At 40.8% G+C, this 18,611-nt stretch overlaps 2 protein-coding genes across 3 annotated transcripts; both read right to left on the bottom strand.

Annotated features, from left to right (window-relative positions):
- Positions 1 to 1,131: 1,131 nt before the first annotated feature.
- Positions 1,132 to 4,838, bottom strand: LOC117533749 (leucine-rich repeat-containing protein 74A-like). Its single transcript, XM_034197657.1, has 12 exons — positions 4,682 to 4,838; positions 4,409 to 4,584; positions 3,869 to 3,976; positions 3,624 to 3,717; positions 3,450 to 3,499; positions 3,249 to 3,330; positions 2,414 to 2,499; positions 2,133 to 2,327; positions 1,946 to 2,041; positions 1,718 to 1,846; positions 1,452 to 1,556; positions 1,132 to 1,336 (listed from the first exon to the last, which is right to left on the bottom strand). The coding sequence occupies exons 1-12, from the start codon at positions 4,836 to 4,838 to the stop codon at positions 1,190 to 1,192; spliced, it is 1,425 nt and encodes a 474-aa protein (XP_034053548.1). The 3' UTR covers positions 1,132 to 1,189.
- A 1,285-nt stretch (positions 4,839 to 6,123) lies between these two features.
- On the bottom strand, positions 6,124 to 16,949 carry LOC117533755 (jun dimerization protein 2-like). Of its 2 annotated transcripts, XM_034197667.1 has the most exons (5): positions 16,704 to 16,949; positions 15,605 to 15,657; positions 8,896 to 9,113; positions 7,766 to 7,870; positions 6,124 to 7,204 (listed from the first exon to the last, which is right to left on the bottom strand). In XM_034197667.1, exons 3-5 carry the CDS (start codon positions 9,088 to 9,090, stop codon positions 7,013 to 7,015), a joined length of 492 nt encoding a protein of 163 aa, XP_034053558.1. In that variant the 5' UTR covers positions 9,091 to 9,113; positions 15,605 to 15,657; positions 16,704 to 16,949; the 3' UTR covers positions 6,124 to 7,012. The 2 variants fall into 2 exon arrangements, with proteins under 2 accessions (XP_034053558.1, XP_034053559.1); XM_034197668.1 differs by lacking the exon at positions 15,605 to 15,657 and having other exon boundaries at positions 16,704 to 16,870.
- Between the last annotated feature and the right edge of the window lie 1,662 nt (positions 16,950 to 18,611).

Raw genomic sequence — 18,611 nt, 5'->3', positions numbered from 1 at the left:
AATTAATCGGGTATCAAAATAGTTGGCGACTGATTTAATAGTTGAAATGTCATTAATTAATCTTAGGAGCTCTATCTGAAATAGGATATACATTTAAAAGGGTGGTCCCGTATTCTCATGACTCATAATATTAGGTGTCATGCCGTTTCCATATGAGTTAATAAAGAGGTGCTTCCTGTCAGCGTCTCCTCTGTGGTTACCTCTGAAGCCACCTGACAGATCTGATTGTCGGATATCACACCTTGAGACAATTCACCTTCAATAATCCTACCCTGCCGGCCCTGAATAAGTAATGCTGCACATCCATATTCATCGACGTGCTGTTTCCTTTACAGGCTGTTTCATTCAAAGCTTACCACTGTGGGCGAGACAACTAGCTTCCATCTGGCTCTATTCTTTCTCTCCTCTCGGTCCTTTGATATGGATGCCAGCTCTTTTTCTTCCTCCTATGTTCTGTTGTCATACCTGAAGATTATTTTTGGATGGAGAGAATGAGGTGGAGGACCCTGTGTCCCAACCGCAGACACAGCTGGCAGCGCTCAGGTGGGTGCAGCTGGTTGGTGTCAGCGGTTCAAGTATTCACACTGGGCAGAACTGGGTTGAGCTACGGACTACAGCGGGTGGACAGAGGGGGGGGGGGGTTGTTATTAGGATACACCTGTCCTTGGTTGTGTGTCAGTTCCGCTTCCTTATCTCTATATTTTCGCAAAAATGTAGCATTGTGAGACTTGTATGGCAAAATGGAAGACCTACTAAATAACTGACTCCGTAACATTTTATTTTCAGATGTCTTCCTCATCCTCTGTTTCTACGACAGCTCCGCAAACTCACTGCAACAAAAAGAGACCACTGACTTCACAAAGAGTTAAAAGTGAAGGAATACTTGCCAAAAATACACTCAAAGGGATATTTCAACCCAATTAAAATCTCCTTCATGACAAACCTAGACAAAGCTTGAGCTAAGATTATTCTGTTTGATTATTCAAACTGTTTTACACTAATAAGTGAAACCTGTTTTCCCACTAAAAAAGAGGGATGTCTAAAATGTATATACGTTTAAATCACAGGCAAATAAATGTTCTAAACTTCAGCTGGTTTGGACCTAATGACAATGATGAAAATTGTGTAAAATGGGACTATTTTTCTTAAAATGGTTACTTATTTCTTCTTGACTATAAAAGAATACCTTTTATGTTTGCATGGTAAATATTAGATACAAAATATTCCTACTGACACCATCACAGACTGACCTGTACATAATGGTGGAGGTGCAGTTCTTGTCAAACTTCCTGAGCAACCACTCGAGCTGCTGCTGATCCAGAGGTATGTTCGCTGCCTGCATGCATGACAACATTATTTTCACTATACTCATCCATACAATAGTTAATATCTGAATACTAGTTAAATACTTTTCTTTGATAGATTGTTTGCTGTGAGAAAGTAAGCCTGACCTTCACAGCCTTTCTGAAGTCAGAGGTGGAGACGTTGGTTGTTCCTTCTTTATCCAAAGCTTCAAAGAAATCCATAATGCTCTCATTTCGCTCTGATAGGAATTTCTATTTAAGAATCCAAATTTAAGTTTCAAGATTATACATTTAAAGAAAATATCTCTGGGACCTCTTTTAGGATGCTATTAACATTATGAGCATAAACACTGGAATCCTAGTTATAACTATTAACCTATTTCCCCCCAGATTTCTCTTTCCTGACCACTGACCCGTAAGATCTGGAGGGCAGATAGGTTCCTGGTGACGTAGCTCATGGCGCTGTGCCGAACATCCAGAGCAGGACGCTTCTGACGGGCTTCTTCCAGCAGCTCCACAAACTCCTCGTTCACAAACACCGTCTGCACAAACACGGTCAGAGCTTAGAAGAAGCTCTAAAGGCATTCAATACAAGATAAATATTATTATTCATGTTCTGAGAGGAAATGTACAGCACTTACAGAAATATCAATCTCCTCCAAGGCTGATTTCATGTTCTTTTTGACCGTTTTTAGCAGCGTGAGAGCTCCAATATTCGTCAGGGGGTTTTGTGAGAGCTTAACAAAATACAGACACACCAAACCTAACAGTTAGAGTGCCATGATGCTGCATAATAAATACCAGTGATCCACCTGTTTGCATGCTCACCTTGAGGACCCCGAGGGTGCCGTTGGTGATCAGACCCTGGCAGAGAAGTGTCACAGCCTGATCGTCCACATGGTTACCGCTGAGGTCCAGCAGCACAAGCGTCCTGTTGTTTTTCAGGGCCTGACCCAGTGACTCCGCCTCCATTTGGCCGAAAGCGTTCCACGACAGATCGAGCTGCTTCAGAGTGGAGTTTACCTGAGGAAAATGTGAGTGAAATGTCTGTGATAGGAAACAGAGCATTATATATACACTATGCATTATGAGTGTGTTGTTCTGGTCACCTTCAGCCCTGCACTAACAGCCATAGCACCACCCAGACGAAGGGGGTTCCAGCTCAGGTTTAGGACTTCAATGCCTACATTTGCAGCTTTATGAAAGGGGAAACAAATGTCAAAGTACAAAATACGTATCACAAATAAAAAATATAAATATTTCATTTTTGCAATGACATCAATAAGCTGTAAAGTATAATATCCTCAGTTTGTTTTGACTGCTAAATATATGTTAACATTTTTGAGGGTTTTTGGAATTGACTGTCACTGTACTGTAATGTAATTCTTGCAATATAAGAATGGGCCGACAAATTGTTTGCTATATTAGTTTAATTTCTGCCAGGCAAATCACAAACTGAAGGGGGAATACGGTATTGAAATATAATTGGTACGAAAATTAGTGTTCACATTATGTACAAGACATGGTTTTATCCATGTTTGAATAGAGAAAACATGCAACAACGAAAAAGGTTTGATTGATCTATATTTATTGAAGGAAAAAGTTAAAATTATAAAAATGTGATTTGGAATTAATTTGTGATATCTGTATGAGTTTTGTAATTGAATGACGTGTTTATTTATATGACGGATTTGGCTTCAGCGGTGAAATTCTCCTAATACAGTCAGCCCTTGAGCAAGGCACCGGAATACCCCCCCCCACTCCCATTGCTCCCCGGGTGCTATACAATAGCTGCCCACTGCTCCTAGTACTAGACCTCTGGTACTAGGATGGGTTAAAAGCAGAGAACAAATGTCACTGTGTGTGCTGTGTGCTCTGCATGTGTGACCATTAAAGAGGGTGTCATCCCTCCAATTCTATCTATCTAGAAATAAGCTAGTGTACCTAACATATGGCCCAGGTGTTGTCCTCCTGTAAAACTGAACATGTTGTGGCTGACGTCCAGCTCTTTGATCACATAGTCTCCCTAAAACGAAAGAGAATGTTGAGGATTAATGCAAATGTAGACCAGATACACTCTTGATTCATTCTATATATTCATAAAATAATTGCAAAAATGTTTCAGATTCAATATATTGTACTAACCTTTAAAGCATCGGCAAAATATTTTGCTGCAGCATCATCAAAATCATTTCCTAGGGAAGAAGGGGACATTTATTTATTGATTAGTATAAAACGTATTTCCATTGTGTTACAGCGAGAGGTATACAAAGGACTCAATAACAACATCCTAAATGGTTCAAATACTTAGTTGGTTACCTGAAAGTTTGAGGGATTTGACGTAGTAATTTTCTGACAGCATTTTGGAGATGGTGTACGCTCCTTCTCGGCCCAGCTGGTTGTTGGAAAGATTCTGATACAAAAAGATTTAAGAGATTAAACAAGCTTTTGTGTATTATTAATATTTATTTTAAGAATGTGTCATTCCTCTTGCAGTTAAGAGCAGATGATTACCAGTACAGTTTTTCAGAACTAATTGTATTCAATAGTTATAGAATATTTACCAGACTTTGGATGGTGATGTTTGTTTGAAGCATCTCCGTCAGATAGCGTGTCCCCTCGGGCCCAAGTGAGTTTTCCTCCAGCTCAAGGTTGGTGATAGTAGTGTCAGTCTGGAAAAACAATAAAATTAGTGAAATAATGATATTAGAATAGATAAAATAGAATCGGAGGGATGAAACCCTCTTTAACGGTCACACATGCAGAGCACACAGCACACCCAGTGACATTTGGCCTCTGCATTTAACCCATCCTAGTACCAGGAGTCTAGTACTAGGAGCAGTGGGCAGCTATTGTACAGCGCCCGGGGAGCAATGGGGGTGGGGGGGGGGGTCCGGTGCCTTGCTCAAGGGCACCACGGCAGGGCCCAGAAGGTGAACTGGGACCTCTCCAACTAGCAGTCTCTCTGTCTAAATGTAAAGACTGCGTTGAAAAGGAAATAAGTCATTAACCCAACCTTACACAGACCCACCATCACCTTACTCATGATAATTAAAAATATTTCATAACAGTAAATATAGTTAAAGGTAACAAAGCCACCCTACTTGCAGAACTAAAGCCAGAGCTTTGGTGCCCAGAGGTCCTACACCATAGTGGTTTAGGTTGAGATTGGTGTCACCCAAGTTACGGAGAAAGGATGATACAGGAACTGAGCCCGTCCTCTGACAGGCCTGCAGGTACAGCTCTGCACGGGACTGACTCTGCTTCTGATCGGTGGCACCTGGAAGGAACAACACAGGAGAACACAGGAAGAGAGAAGAGGTGAGGGCGTTGAAGATTATCCATGTTTATAAGACTGTATTGTCACTTTAACCTACTGTCTGTTTCCAGATCAGTGTCCCACTCATCGCCACTGTTGCCCTCTTGACCCTGGCTTGGCTTCTCCTCATCTTCCACCTGATCCTCGTTTCCTGTGAGCAGGTCTGACTGATCAGATAGCTGCTGCTCTTCCTCTTCCTCAAACTGTTCCATCATCACACCACAAGTCCACCTAACCTGTACCTGCACAACCTCTGAGGAGAAGATGTGAGCTTTTGTTAAAATATTTTCTGTAGCAGTATAAACTGAACAAGTGAGGAAATATGGTATACAACAGATTAAACTCAATGTATACAGGAGTGCAAAGTTCATTTTTAGTTAACCTGTATTTGTTGAAGACCAAAAAAAGGTCGTATCTAGCTAGCGTTAGCATTGATTAGCTTTTAGCTCTCGTGTTTATTAGCTGTTTTCATTCATAAAAAGCGACGGTTAAAGCAAAAAAAAACCTAATTAAACCTAATTTTGCAAAGTATTTAAAACAAACATTTGCTCTCTGTTTGAAAGCCACGTAAGATTGTATTAGTAAAGAACACTACTGCCTACCTGAACCAGTTTTGACACTTTTGAAAGTGAAGCCTCACCAAAATAAAGATGGTTTAACCGCAGGAAACCAACGGTTGTTGCCATGGAATTCATACTCTCAATGGAAATTCGATTGAAAATAAAGGTTTAAAGAAATATGATTTTAATATTGTATTTACGTTTAGCCTCTCTGACAATATATCAGCCAATATTGTTAGGTGATTTGTCGTGTCTACTGCAAATATGTAGTTCATACCACTAGATGGAGCCGTTGACCGCATCTGATCCGAGCCATGAACAGGCTATAGTTAATGCTGCAGCAGAAAAACCACACACATTTCACAATTCACTCTATGTTTTAGGGTGTACTTTCTCCCAGCAAAAATGGTCCCAATTGCACACAAAAAATGCTGCTGTTTTAAAATGTAGTGACAGAGATTATGCTGTCCTCCATCAGCAACAAATGTACTAGTCTTGAAATAACATTACAATATTAGTATACAATTCTACAAACAAAGCAATGCTACCAAGTCTTCTATCAAAAATTAAGAACAGAGGTCAAAGCATGTGAAGGTATTGAAGAAAGTGTCACAAATAATAATTCCAAAAATATTTACAATTAAAGGTGTCTTTTTATGCTTTAAAGAAAGTAATGTAAAGATGCATTCTAAAATATTGCATTAATGTGGTAATAATCATGCCTGGTAGCAATACATTCATGATTAACCTTTACTGAGTTGCAAATGAAAGTAAACCTGTGTTTGGCAATGTGCCTCAACCGAAGAAAACATGATTGCACAACCTTTGTCACTTGCTAGTTTAAGTGTCATGCTTGGGAGGAAGTAATAACCTACAAGGATTTTAACTGAAATCTTGCATGTCTGATGGGGTAATTGCAAACAACAAGACATGCTCTTTCTTGTAGTTTAGAAAATAAAATTTAATCTATTCAGGGTAACAGTCATACATAGCAGATACAGGTCCATAACAGACATTGAAATACTGCTCAGCTGAAAAGAGTGCTGCTTGTTTTCACAGCTGTTAGATAGCGCAACATGACAGACAAAGACTGGAAAAGATTGAAAAGACAAATCACATCAAGTGATTAACAAGCATTTCATATATGTTTATGTATACAAAGCAGTATAAAACAAGTACATAATGGACAGACAATAAGTCCTAAAAACAAGGGTGTAAACATTTTGTGTTTATGTGCTTTTTATGACGCCAGCGTCACCACAAATCGGATCAACCGGTAACTGCCATCGTCGAGGCAGGGTAAAGAAATCAACATTACAAAAAAAAACTCTACTCTGTTTGGTGTACTTGTATTGAGTATTATGTCCTAAAAACTCTACACCTGTATATTTCCGCTAGCATACAAAGGGAAGCTGCAAAAGCCTTTTTGGGTATCTGCATTCAAAAATGCCACACAATCTACTCAGGGCTTTTGTAACAGAGCACCATTTTGATATTAGTGTGTTTCCTCGGCGTTGTTTCCAGTCGTACTCTTCTTTTTCCATTGGTCCCTTTTATGTAGAGATGGTTGAAGTAACATTAGGCACAGCGGGTGTCAACAACAACAACAGTTAATATGGAGATGAAACTGGATATTGCCAGTCTTCCAATGGACAGAGCCAGCTCATGTAGCAGTACTAAGGAAGCCCTACAACCTCAGGTCTTTGGGCAGAGTCTCCAAAAGTCTTGGAGCTCAAGTGCTTGTTTAGATATTGCCAGTTATGTTTTTCATTTGAAATGGCTACCACGTGGTGCTAGTTTGGGCGTCAGGGACCCCTGCGTCCCTGGTTTCACTTGGCGTCGGTGGACAGCTGCTCCAGAAAGGGGTTGGCCTCACTCTCAGGAGTTTTGACACTGTCGGTCCTCACGATGCAGGTGGGCCGGTGGAGATTGAGCATCACCATTAGCTGCTGCCTCTCCATACGGAGCTCCTCGATCTGGGCCTTCAGGTCGGAGTTCACCACCTCCAAACGCTCCGACTCCTGGACAAAGATGTTGAATTATGAGATACTACCAGACAAATACAATGTTCAGAGTACTTTCATCAGCTGTTCAGGTTAACTTAAAGGTCCCCTATTATACTGTTTTTCATCAATATATTATAGGTCTCAGACATATACAAAACATGTCTCTGAAGTGTTTGGCTCGAAATACCAAACTGATCGTGCATTGTAGCATCCCATAATCCCCTCTGTTTCAGCCCTGTTTCCAAAGTGCTGATTCTCTGTCTGTTACTTTAGATGAAAATAAGGAGCCACTCCCCACGCCCCTCTGAGAGATATTTGGTTAAAAAAAGCACAATGGTGCTCTAGGAGGAGATTCAGGTGATAAGGTGGGGGGGGGTTACCTTGGTTGGTTATTGGCTAATGGTTTCACAAGCCAAAAAATCGTTATGACATCATAAAGTGGCCAAAATCTGCCCAAAATCAGCTCATTTTCAGACAGGTTTTTATATAAATGGATCAGGACAAAAAGTGAGCCAATCTTTTGTCACGTTCTTGGCTTCCATTCTTAACCTCTGCAATGCTGTGTCATGAACTCACCCTTTGAAGGAAGTCAGTCCGTTCCTTCTTTTTGTTTCGGCATCGCGCGGCTGCTACTTTGTTTTTGTCTCGTCTCCGCTTCCTCCTATCATCATCTTCATCCATCTGCAAACGAACATTTTATCAATAAACCTACAACCAATAGTGGTAATTGCCTCACCAAAACAACATGCATGTTGTGCAACCTCTATAGTAAATATTGTTGAGCACTGGAGGGGGGAAAATTCAACATACAAAATGAACAAGCCAAAGTAGGCTATACTGTATTTTCAGTTTACCATACTATGTTTACTGATCATCAACATTAATATAGTAATCTGCATAGAAATATTTGTATTGTCTTCACACTCTATCCTCAAACAAGCTCAGATCAATGCACCTACAACTACTGACAATAACATTTTATGGATAGAATATATATTTTATACCAACATACTGTATATATTAAGCCTACTGTCAGGACATTAACTGGTACCAGAATATTAAAGGTGGGGTAGGTAAGTTTGAGAAACCGGCTCGAGATACAATTTTTGTTATATTCCATGGAATGCTCTTAACATCCCGATAGCAATGAATATCTTAAGTGCTTTGACAACAAATCCATAAAAAATGTCATCTGTGGAAGCCGTAGCGCTGTAAAAAGCACGACCAATCATTTTAGCCGGCCCGGCTAAAATGATTGGATGGCCTACCTGCGTGTCAGCCTTCCATCTGTGCACAAACTTATCTCGTGCACGTTCCTGTGTGTTGGAGGAGGGGCTCTGAAAGGAAGTGGCAGATTTCTTCCGGCTGTGTATTTTCAAATTCTAGCGCACTCGAGCTGGTTTCTCCGAAATTACTTACCCCACCTTTAAGTATTTCCGTAATTATAAACCTCTCTTTTTATATTCTTTCCATTATTTTATTTTAATGAAAATAAATCTTGAATTGCTTGCGTTTGATTAATTTAAGAATGATTACAATTACAACTGTAAACTTAAGTATATAATACAGATTATGATAACAACTGCCTTAATGGATGACTTTAAAACATCCTGAGTCTAAAACCCTCCTTCTTCTTCTCTACTGTCTGACTCGATGTACATCTTTCACCTCCTGCTGCACTAGCTCTTCTTTCTCCCCCTCCTCACCTCTGTCTTGATGGCCAGCGGCCTCTTCCCCAGCCGCCCCAGGAAGTGCAGCGGGGACAGCATGGTGCCCAGCTGGCGGAAGTCAGCTAGCTTGAGTTGATCAGTGAGTGTGGTGGCCGAGATGCCCGCCAGCGGGCCCAGGCAGGGCAGGGAGCCCGCCGCCATCGAAGGGTCAGGTATCTGTCCTGGCATCATGTCCGACCCGGCCACCACCGCCGCTACGGGAGAGAGAAGAGAGGGAGAGAACGATTAGGACGAGAGAAGTAAGCCTTAAAAGGCAGTTGTTGACAATACAAATAACCCATTTTTGTATACGCAGTGGAAAGCATGTAAAGACATGTTTTAAATGTTCTACTTCTTATTGCCTTAAGTTCATAGTACAGATCATTTTTTGGATTTTGAAGAGGAATATTGTATTACCCATTTGTGTTTCTGCTATGGTCGTGAGCCATACGTTTATACCCAGTTCCCTTTATCCAATTGCCCTCTGTTATCTTTATTGTGATCTTGTAGTATTAGCATTCCATCAAAAACAAGTTTCATTTACTGTTGTCTCTCCTTGTCATCGGACATTTTATACAGTAGATACGGGTTGCCGTTTCCAGGAATGCACTCAAACGATGACAGCTTTGACAGCTGTGTTATCTTCTTAGTCAGCAGTCGATGAAAAAACAAACTCCAGACCATCGGCAGCTTCACACTCATCTCTGTAGTTTCACACGCAGAGGCCGTCTGTATGAACGCATAAATACAGGACCATCTACACTTGTGCAACTAATAATTAACCGAGTGGCTTTCGTCTTGAATGTTTCGTTTCGCAAGAGGGGATTCAAAAGATATCAAAAGCACTGGGGTAATGCTCATGCATTCCTAAACACTTTCAACAATTTTGGGTCGTTTTAAGGGGGTTGACCACAGCCCTTTTTAATGTAATCAGGGAGGAATGAGGGAAAGAGGGGAGAAAGAGGAGAACTTGTGCAGGCTTAAAGGAAGTGGCTGGAGAATTAAGACGTCTCTCTAATTACTGTAAGACCAAGAGTTGGAAAACTTCTGATGGCCAAATAAAAAACAAATGTTACAGATGGGAGCAGTGAAACATGAGCCGACTATACCCAGCCCATCCCTGCAATCTCTGAGGAGACCAGAGGATTTTAGAAAGGTCTGACAAGAAACACTCTTATTGTTCAGTAGTTATAAAGGAATAAAGTACAACATATCCAGTATGTGAAGATGAGGAATGGTGGCAAACATTAAGCTGCTATTTATCATATTCTGATGATGAAATTATGCTTTTGTGGAACAATTTTGCAAATAATAACCACTCCTACTTCAATTACTTTGGCATGCTGACAAAATGGCAACTGGGATTATCCGCCGAACCTAAAGCAACGAGGTGTTTTTTTTAAAGATGAATGTTATCAGTGTGACTTCTACGAACAGCTTGATTCCCATTTGCCTGCAGAGTATGAATCTGAACCTCTACATGTTGGGCACAAACCGAACAAAGCTCCTCTCATATGGAACCAACAAAGACGAGTATTGTGGGGCGCTGCGGAAACAGCTGACTCTGCTGGTGGGTGACTAGCTGACAGGCCCACTGTATTGTAAGTCAAACCAAGTTTTTCTTTCTTTGCTACTTTTTTTTTTGCAGGGCTGAAAGACTCGCTCTAATACAAAAGTCATAGAGGAGGGTAGTGAACAAAAAAACCAGGTTATGTAACTCTATTCTAATGTACTCCACCCTGGTTATGGGCTGGTCTCAAAGTGTTTTTTACAGTTGGAGTTAACTGTCGTCGAGCATGGCTGAAACCACATCAGCCCACTTTTAGAGAGAGGGAATCAATCCTGATGCACAAAAGGGTTCTGTCACACAATACTTTAAATGTATTTTTCTTTCTTTCTCGTCAAAGTGATGGGTATTGTTGGTGGGAGATTCCTGTAGCATCTAAAGCCTTCATTAGTACCTCAAACATTAAGTATTGCAGTACATGGAAGGTCAAAAGTCACATGTCAACACTATTTTGACCCGTTCTCCACCACCTCCAGTCTGCATGATTTATTCGCTCCAAGGACAAGTTTGTGTGTGGAGCCAGTGTCCAATGAGCCATTTTATTATTTAAATCCTGACTGCCCCCTCCCTCCCTCCCTCTCTCCCTCCCTCTCTCCCTCTGTATGTATACTCCCATTTACACTGCACTTCTTGGCAGCAGCCTGTTGTTTTTGCTGAAGAGGAAAAGAACAAGACAGCCCTGGTAAAAATCTCTCTCAGACAGAATTCCCTCTCTTTTAAACTCCCGGGAGAGGTGGAGGACTGGAAAGTGCCAAGGCCTTTCTGCAGAGAGGCTGTCTAAGAACAAGACAAACCATATGAGAGCTAATGCACGGGTGAATGAAAGAGAAATAACTCTTCATGGGCTGAATTGACTTCATTTACTATGAATTGTTTGGTCCATCAGATTTGATGACTTGTGACAAAAGAGTAAGCCCGGCTTTTTCTTACATTGCTGACCAATAACTGTGGTGGAATTCAAAAGATGCAATGCAAAGTAACCCCTGGGCCGGGAGAACAGCCACAGGAACTGAAGCGCCCATTAGGAATGACAGCAAATCGCTTTCAGAGCCAAAATAGAGTCCAATATCCAAGTTGGCCAGACACTCAGGACTGGTTAACAAACTCAGTTTGGGTTCTGTCCCAGACAAAAAAAAGATGTCAATGGAATTCACACTAAAGAAATAAGGAATAATCATGTATTATGTCTATCAGACCAGCTCATATACAGTACATTGTAATGCAAGCCTTCTCAGTCAGACATATTGCAAGGAAAGCCCCTAGTCAATGCTGTGGCTTGTTGAAGCATGCAGCGGAGACTAGACCTCCACACACACAAACACTCATACTTCAGTATTAAATACATAAACCTCATATTTGTCTGCATGACATCAGATCACACAGAAACCCTAAGGGGTGGTTTTTCCAGCGGCCTCCGAAACAAAGGTGATTTGATGTCTGATGCAAGACACCTTTTAATTATGAGACATAAAAGTGACTAATACACCAATCCTGGCAATTCATGAAACTGTTGTAAACTCACACAGACTCTGTTATAACAGTTTGTTCATATGTTAAAGCTGTTCCGTCTCTTTCAACCTGCCTTCAAGTGTCTCAAAATCCCCCTTGCAAATTCAACATCCCGCCAAGCCTCGAGACATGAAACCCTTAAGAAGTCTCATCGCTACACGGGGAACATTCGCTGATGCATGTCTCGCACTGCGTAATTATGACAAAAAGCACGAGTCAAAGTGAATTTTACATTTTTCAAAAGATGGGTGTTTTTCTCTTTTCTTTTTTTTTGCTGTCCGCTGCATGCAGCTGAGGATTAGTGGTCAGCGTTTGATGATGCAACGCCGTTACTATGCTTTTGCAGTCGAGCAGAAAAGCCTGTGCTGCAGCTTTTAGGCCCACACTGGCCTCAAACAAAGACACCTACACAGCCCGGCACCGAGAGGAGACGAGCTGAAGCCAAGGGCGGGGAGCGGAAATGTCATGTATTAGTTATGAAATATAGGAACGTACACAACGAGAGCTCTGGCTTCGATCCAAAACTAATCTAACTGCATGTGAGCCGCAGATAGTTGGAGGTGTGTGTGAGGGTCCCTATATGTAAGCATGTCCTATACTGTGTCTACAATCTGCTGCGTTCTCTGCTCACACACTCGATCTGTCTTCAACTCCAGCAAATGTGTCCATTTCCGGAGTCTTTCCTGAGAGCAATTAGCAGTGCTGAGGAATTTAGTCCTTTACCAATAGCTAGCAGCACGACTGGAGGCCCCATTATCCTCGTCCCCTATAGAGACGGGTGGGGGGGTTACAAAGGTTACTCATTACCTTTATATACTGCTGCTTTTTAAATAAGAAGCCCACTAACAGCTAACCTCTACCAGCACAGTCATTTTGGTGACTGAAAGCAGGGGTTGAAGGTATTTGCTCGCTAATTTATCTTTTCCTGAGACACAAAATGAAATCCTTCTGCTGCCAAACTACTTAACTTTAACTTGTTTTACGGGAAATACATGCAACCTTCCAAGATTCTATTTGAACAGTTTTTCTGTCAGCTCACTTTATTAAAGTCTAATAACCCACATACCACCAACATCTTGCAAAACTCTTGCAAACAACTTCCCCAGCGCTCGACACGAGTGCTGAAAGTGAACAATGAGCGCAAAGGCTCGGGCCAAGGCATGCTCTCTAAATCTGTGGCCAAGGTCTGAGCGATCATCATTATCGTCTGCACTCAGTCAGGCTGTGTGTTGAGTTACAGCCTTTTGCAATCCTCAGAGGAAACCAGGGAATTTGGCACCGACTTTCCTCGAGGACGGGACAGTCCAAATATACAGTATCTACATTCCTCCATCCCCTCATTATATTTTCATTGGAGGGACAAGACACAGCGCTCCGTAATAACGCCTGTTGTTCTCATTGTGCCGAGGTCATCTCTGGTCAGTAAACTCCGAGGTGACGGTGTGTGGGAGTGGAAGTGATTATCACAACAGAAAATAGGATCCCTTTTTTATTTGAGCTTTTATTTATTTTCAGTCTTCCAGGCTAAAGATTGAACCTTCCTATAGCAATTAAACACAATGATGAACATTTAACCTTGTGCAAAATTGTGAATGATGATGTGAAGATCAATGGTAATGAGGGAGCTTTATTTCCCCCCTCACATTTACAGTTTGCGAGCTGGAGTACAGTGCATGCAGAGGTTATAAATGAAAAAGCACAAGGCCAGGTAGTTTAGCTTTTGCATTTAATTGTAGACTGCAGCCTTATAATGAAAACAATATTCCAGTCAAATGGAAACACAAAGCACCTGCAGATATGCACAAGGTATGAGGACTGTGGCTGCCTTCATTCGAACATTACTATGTGATCTTTGGCTGGATTCCTGCTCGGCCTGCTTCATGCCATGCAAACAGTCACACATCTATATTCTGCATCTGGGTGGTCCTGGTTGAATTATTATATTGTTGCTATTTTTCTCCATGCTGTAAATCAGGATTAGACTTTGCATGGCACTGAGCTTTGGCTTGGCTCAGACATGGATTAAATGAATCAAAATACAAAAGCCAGTTCAAACGTATGGATTTTGCGTCAATGACAAATCCAAGGCAAGTTATGTGTAATCCCTGACAATAAGATATTGGCCAACAAAGTCAAGAAAATCAGACTTAATACAGCCTGTTGAAGCAATCACCGTCATTATGTAATATGTGGTTTTCACTTTAATGCCGCTTCATGTTTTTTTCTCCGATATTTCCTCATCTGCCGCACGTCAAGCACACGCCTGCTCTGTGTCTTCAATGAGATTTGTAAAGCTTTTGTTCATCCCTGAGGCTGCAAGCCAAAACGTCAATGTGTAGGTCGACATCTTGAGTCTGGACTGCAAAAGGAGATAGCTGACTTCAAGTCCAAAAATAATTTCAAGAAAATGGAAACCCTAACTATTTAAATGAGCCTTTCACTGTGCTCTTTTCTTTAAAACAACACTGGCTTTAATGTCTCTCGGCTACACCTTTGGACATTTGGGTGTTTGCTTCCATAGTGGACATCTAGCCTGACACTGTTTCTACAGACCATGTGGAAAGGCTTATGGAGACTACAATGTGATACTGATAATGTGATACAGTGAATAGCTGCACCCCCCCAGCATTAGTATTAGTATCATTGAGCCTGGCTGTTGCATAGTTGGCTCTCTCGCCTGCAATGCGTCTGCTGTCTGTTCAGTGTACTGGGGTGCAGCTCGGCAATTCCAGCTCTCCAGAGACGCACTGGAAGGCATTTCTACTTAAAATAAACCCTGTGCGCCCACGTCCAGTCTCTCAGCCCTGTCGGCCCCGCGCTGCTTGTCGGCTCGCCAGCCCTTCCCCATTAATCCACTGACTGCAGCGTTCCATTTATGCAGAGACCATCGTATGGATGTGCCCGGAGGTGCTGGGACATTTAAACCCTCTGCAACACACTCTCCTTCACTTCATAGATAAAGACACAAATGAACCATATAAATAAAGAACATACAAATAGTTTCCCCTGCATGGCATGTTGTGCTGGAGAGCATGCACTTGCTGCATAGGAAAACATTGAACCTATGAACTTGCAAGTCACAAACCCACACGCACGCACATGATCCGCCCTCACCATCATATTTCCCATTCCATGATTGGCCTTTAACCCTCAGGCCAACAAGGGCAGATATCTAACGCTACCTCTGGTCTGGATAGAGTTACTGATACACAGCCAAGTGTAAATCTTTTAAAAGACCATCATGTAGACAAGAGGACAATATTTACCGGCTCATCACAACAACAACAGTGAGAAAAGGATTGATGGTGATATAGGAGAAGAGTAATACTGGAGTCTGTTTCTAGTATGCATATTCACACGAGAGATCACTCACACAGTTTCCTTTATCCAGTGGAGTAAAACATAAAAAGCATGTGCACTACTATCGGCCAAAGCAAAGATTACAAATCAGAGCTCAGATTCTTCGCTTTACTCACATGCTGCCAAATAAACCTCACACTTAATTTACATTACTTATGTTCCAAGGAGAAACAGATTTGCCTAGAACATTTTTTTCTGTTCAGAAGTAAAAACTCAAGAGAGCTCCCTGAATAATTGTATCTTAAACTATTCTGAAGGCTTGGTACTTACTCAGAGAAAAGTTGTCAGTCGTCTTCTGTCAATGATGCAACTGTGTTTGGACGCTGTAGAGAGGTAATAAGATATGAATAAGTGTGAGTACTGAGCAGAACAAAAACTATTTTCACAACTGATTAATAGTATTAGGGAATTATCGAGCAACAGTGCTAAACATCCTCTTTTTCCTGTTTCTTAAATGTGAGGATTTTCTACCTTTTCCTATGTTATGTCATGGTAAATGTACTCTCTGTGGTTGATCTGATCTGACCTTAGGCTCTGGAAAACTGAATAATCATTAGTTAAAGAAAATGATGCATAATACAATTGATAATTTACTTGAAGCCCTTTGTATTATGAGACTCACTGGTATACAGTTTGTTTTGCAAATCTGGTATTATTAGCTTATGCATCTTGCAGCTGCACGCAAAGTGTTGACTCTCCAGTGTAGTTAGAAAAAAGGTAGATGAACAGTACGTGCTAGCCGATTATAGTGTTACAACATAATATGCATATGGCATGAAAAATACAGCATTAAAACAATTGAATATGCATATTTCTTCAATGTAAAGGTATAAACGCGTGCAGTTTGGTGCAGCAGACTAGCTTAGCTTGCAGTTACGTAGAAACCCCACAGTGTGTGTAGCGTTACATAATCGTCTTCACAAGGCTAACCGACACTTCTCCTGTTTAGCAACACTGACATTAAAACTGCCCTGATGAAAATACCTCCAGTTCGTCCCAAGCTGGTGTTTAATTTAGCAAACATGTCTGCAAATAACGAGCTGCAAAGCGACTGTTGCTACAACAGTGATAACTACAACCTATTAGCACACAAAAAAGACTTCTGCGGTAAACACCACGGAAAACTTTAAAACTATTTAAACTGTTTTTTTTATTGCAGAAATAAGTCAATATACATCCTCTTAAAAAATATGAATATTTAATATTAAAAAGCATACATGTCACAAACCATATACAGCGTGTCTCTAACAACGTGGTGGGAAAAGTGTAGAAAATATGCAATAATGTCAAGCCTGGACCAACATTTAGCTAACTATTAGCACTAAAACAAGAAGGGGATAAAAACAATAGCGATGGCACTCAGTCTTACCTGGTGTGCGTCCAAAAATCCGCAGTAATATTGGGACGGTGTTGGGAGTCGGATGCAGGTTTTGGGACTAAAGGGGGCCGTTGCATCAGCCCGTTTAAGTACTGTGTGATCTTGTCTGAGGGCTCAGGAATGCGGAACTGCTGTCCCAGACGTAAGCATGGATGAAAATAATGTAAGAGGAGGTTTGTTTGCTCCACCCCTAGCAACCAAATAACAAACACAGACTGCAGGAGAGGAAACTTTCAGATAGAGAGGCAGACAGGGAGAGTGAATGCACGCCTCCAGCCATAAAACCAGTCACTAATAATGCTGTAAACATAAATACACTGATGTTAGCTGCAGGTGTTTTATTATTTGGGTTAAACTCTAGAGCTAACATCACCATGCTTCATAAGTAAGGAAACTTATTTACAGTGCTGGAAAGTAAATGTACTGAAGTATTAAACCACAGGTGTCCAAACTATGGCACAGGGGCCAAATGCGGCCTGTTGTCCATAAAAGTATAATGGGATTGGACTACGGCCCACACCTGAAACTTGTGCTTTTCTTATATTGTACGACGTCTTAAATATATATGTAGACATACATTACATAGTAGTATTCATGTGTTAGTAAGCCCTTTCCAAGCCATCTAAAATATATTCTGTCAATTAAAGTTGAAATTTTTTTCTAACAAATCTTGGTTGATAAAAATGACAAGCTTGAAATATACCTTCATATTTCCCCTTTATTATAATCAATCTGATGCTTCTGTTTCAAGGAATGAGCTGACAATACTTTTGTTACAAAATAAATGAAACCCTATAGAGAACTGGGATGTATGCTGTATGTAAGTATATTCAAGTTTGAAGCATAATTTGCCCACATTTGCTAATTTATAACTTAAAGGTCGGGTAGGTAATTTTGGAGAAACCAGCTCGAGTGCACTACAATTTGAAAAAATCTGCCACTTCCTTACAGAGCCCCTCCTCCAACACACTCGAACGCGCACATAACCAATGAGGGCACGAGATAAGTTTGTGCACGAGATAAGAAGGCTGACAGGCAGGTAGGCCATCCAGTTATCTGACCCGGGCCGGCTAAAATGATTGGTCGTGCTTTTTACAGCGCTACGGCTTCCACAGATGAACATTTTTGTATGTATTTATTGTCAAAGCACTTCCTATATTCATTGCTATCTGGATGTTAAGAGCATTCCATGGAATATAACAAAAAGTGTTTCTGAAATCAATTACATACCCCACCTTTAACTTAACACATGAAGCAATATACCTCTACTCCAGTGAGTGGCCCAGCACTTCGTATATTTTTCTGTATGTGGCCCTCAGTGAAAAAAAGTGTGGACTGCCCTGTATTAAACTATCTACTCCGCTACATTTCAGAGGTACATATTCTACTTTTTAAGTTTCTTTGTAGATCCAGATAAATTATAAAAATAGAATCAACAAAAGCAAATATGGCATATTACACAGTGGCACAGTTGCCCAATAACCCAAAACAGGTCTCAGTGGACTTTACAGAAACAAACAGCATTGTAAACAAAACAGGAAAATAATGAAAAGACAAGATAGAGTATAACATGTAAATAAAATGAATTAAGATACAAGAAAAGACAATAGACATACAATAAAATGTAGGAACCAGGAAGATGTACATAGGGAATAATCTAAAACCAGCTCTAACTAAAGGCTTTGTTAAAAAGGAAGTCTGCCTCTCTGATAAAAACAGGACGTTTGCCTTTGTGGATCCATGGAGTTAATTTGCAAACTAGGAGTGTATGCTATAAATAAAAAACAGCTGCAACATTTAAGTGAGGAATGGACTAATGCATCATTATAATTATATACTATATGGCATTCTTAAATGAGCCATTCTGCATAATGAGTACTTGTGTCACAGTATATTTTT

Source organism: Gymnodraco acuticeps, unplaced genomic scaffold (assembly GCF_902827175.1).
Source record: "Gymnodraco acuticeps unplaced genomic scaffold, fGymAcu1.1, whole genome shotgun sequence".
NCBI lineage: Eukaryota > Metazoa > Chordata > Actinopteri > Perciformes > Bathydraconidae > Gymnodraco > Gymnodraco acuticeps.
Note: the sequence above shows the minus strand (reverse complement) of the source record. Positions and strands in the feature narration are given on the sequence as shown.

What these genes read in the sequence shown, in the direction of transcription:
- LOC117533749 (XM_034197657.1), bottom strand. Translation starts at nt 4,838, where the DNA reads ATGATGGAACAGTTTGAGGAAGAGGAAGAGCAGCAGCTATCTGATCAG. An exon ending in ATTTTGCCGATGCTTTAAAG is followed by an intron (nt 3,331 to 3,449) that starts GTTAGTACAATA and finishes CTTTCGTTTTAG; the next exon opens with GGAGACTATGTGATCAAAGA. An exon ending in CTGTTAGTGCAGGGCTGAAG is followed by an intron (nt 2,328 to 2,413) that starts GTGACCAGAACA and finishes CATTTTCCTCAG; the next exon opens with GTAAACTCCACTCTGAAGCA.
- LOC117533755 (XM_034197667.1), bottom strand. Translation starts at nt 9,090, where the DNA reads ATGATGCCAGGACAGATACCTGACCCTTCGATGGCGGCGGGCTCCCTG. An exon ending in CGCTGGCCATCAAGACAGAG is followed by an intron (nt 7,871 to 8,895) that starts GTGAGGAGGGGG and finishes GTTCGTTTGCAG; the next exon opens with ATGGATGAAGATGATGATAG. An exon ending in GGACTGACTTCCTTCAAAGG is followed by an intron (nt 7,205 to 7,765) that starts GTGAGTTCATGA and finishes ATCTTTGTCCAG; the next exon opens with GAGTCGGAGCGTTTGGAGGT.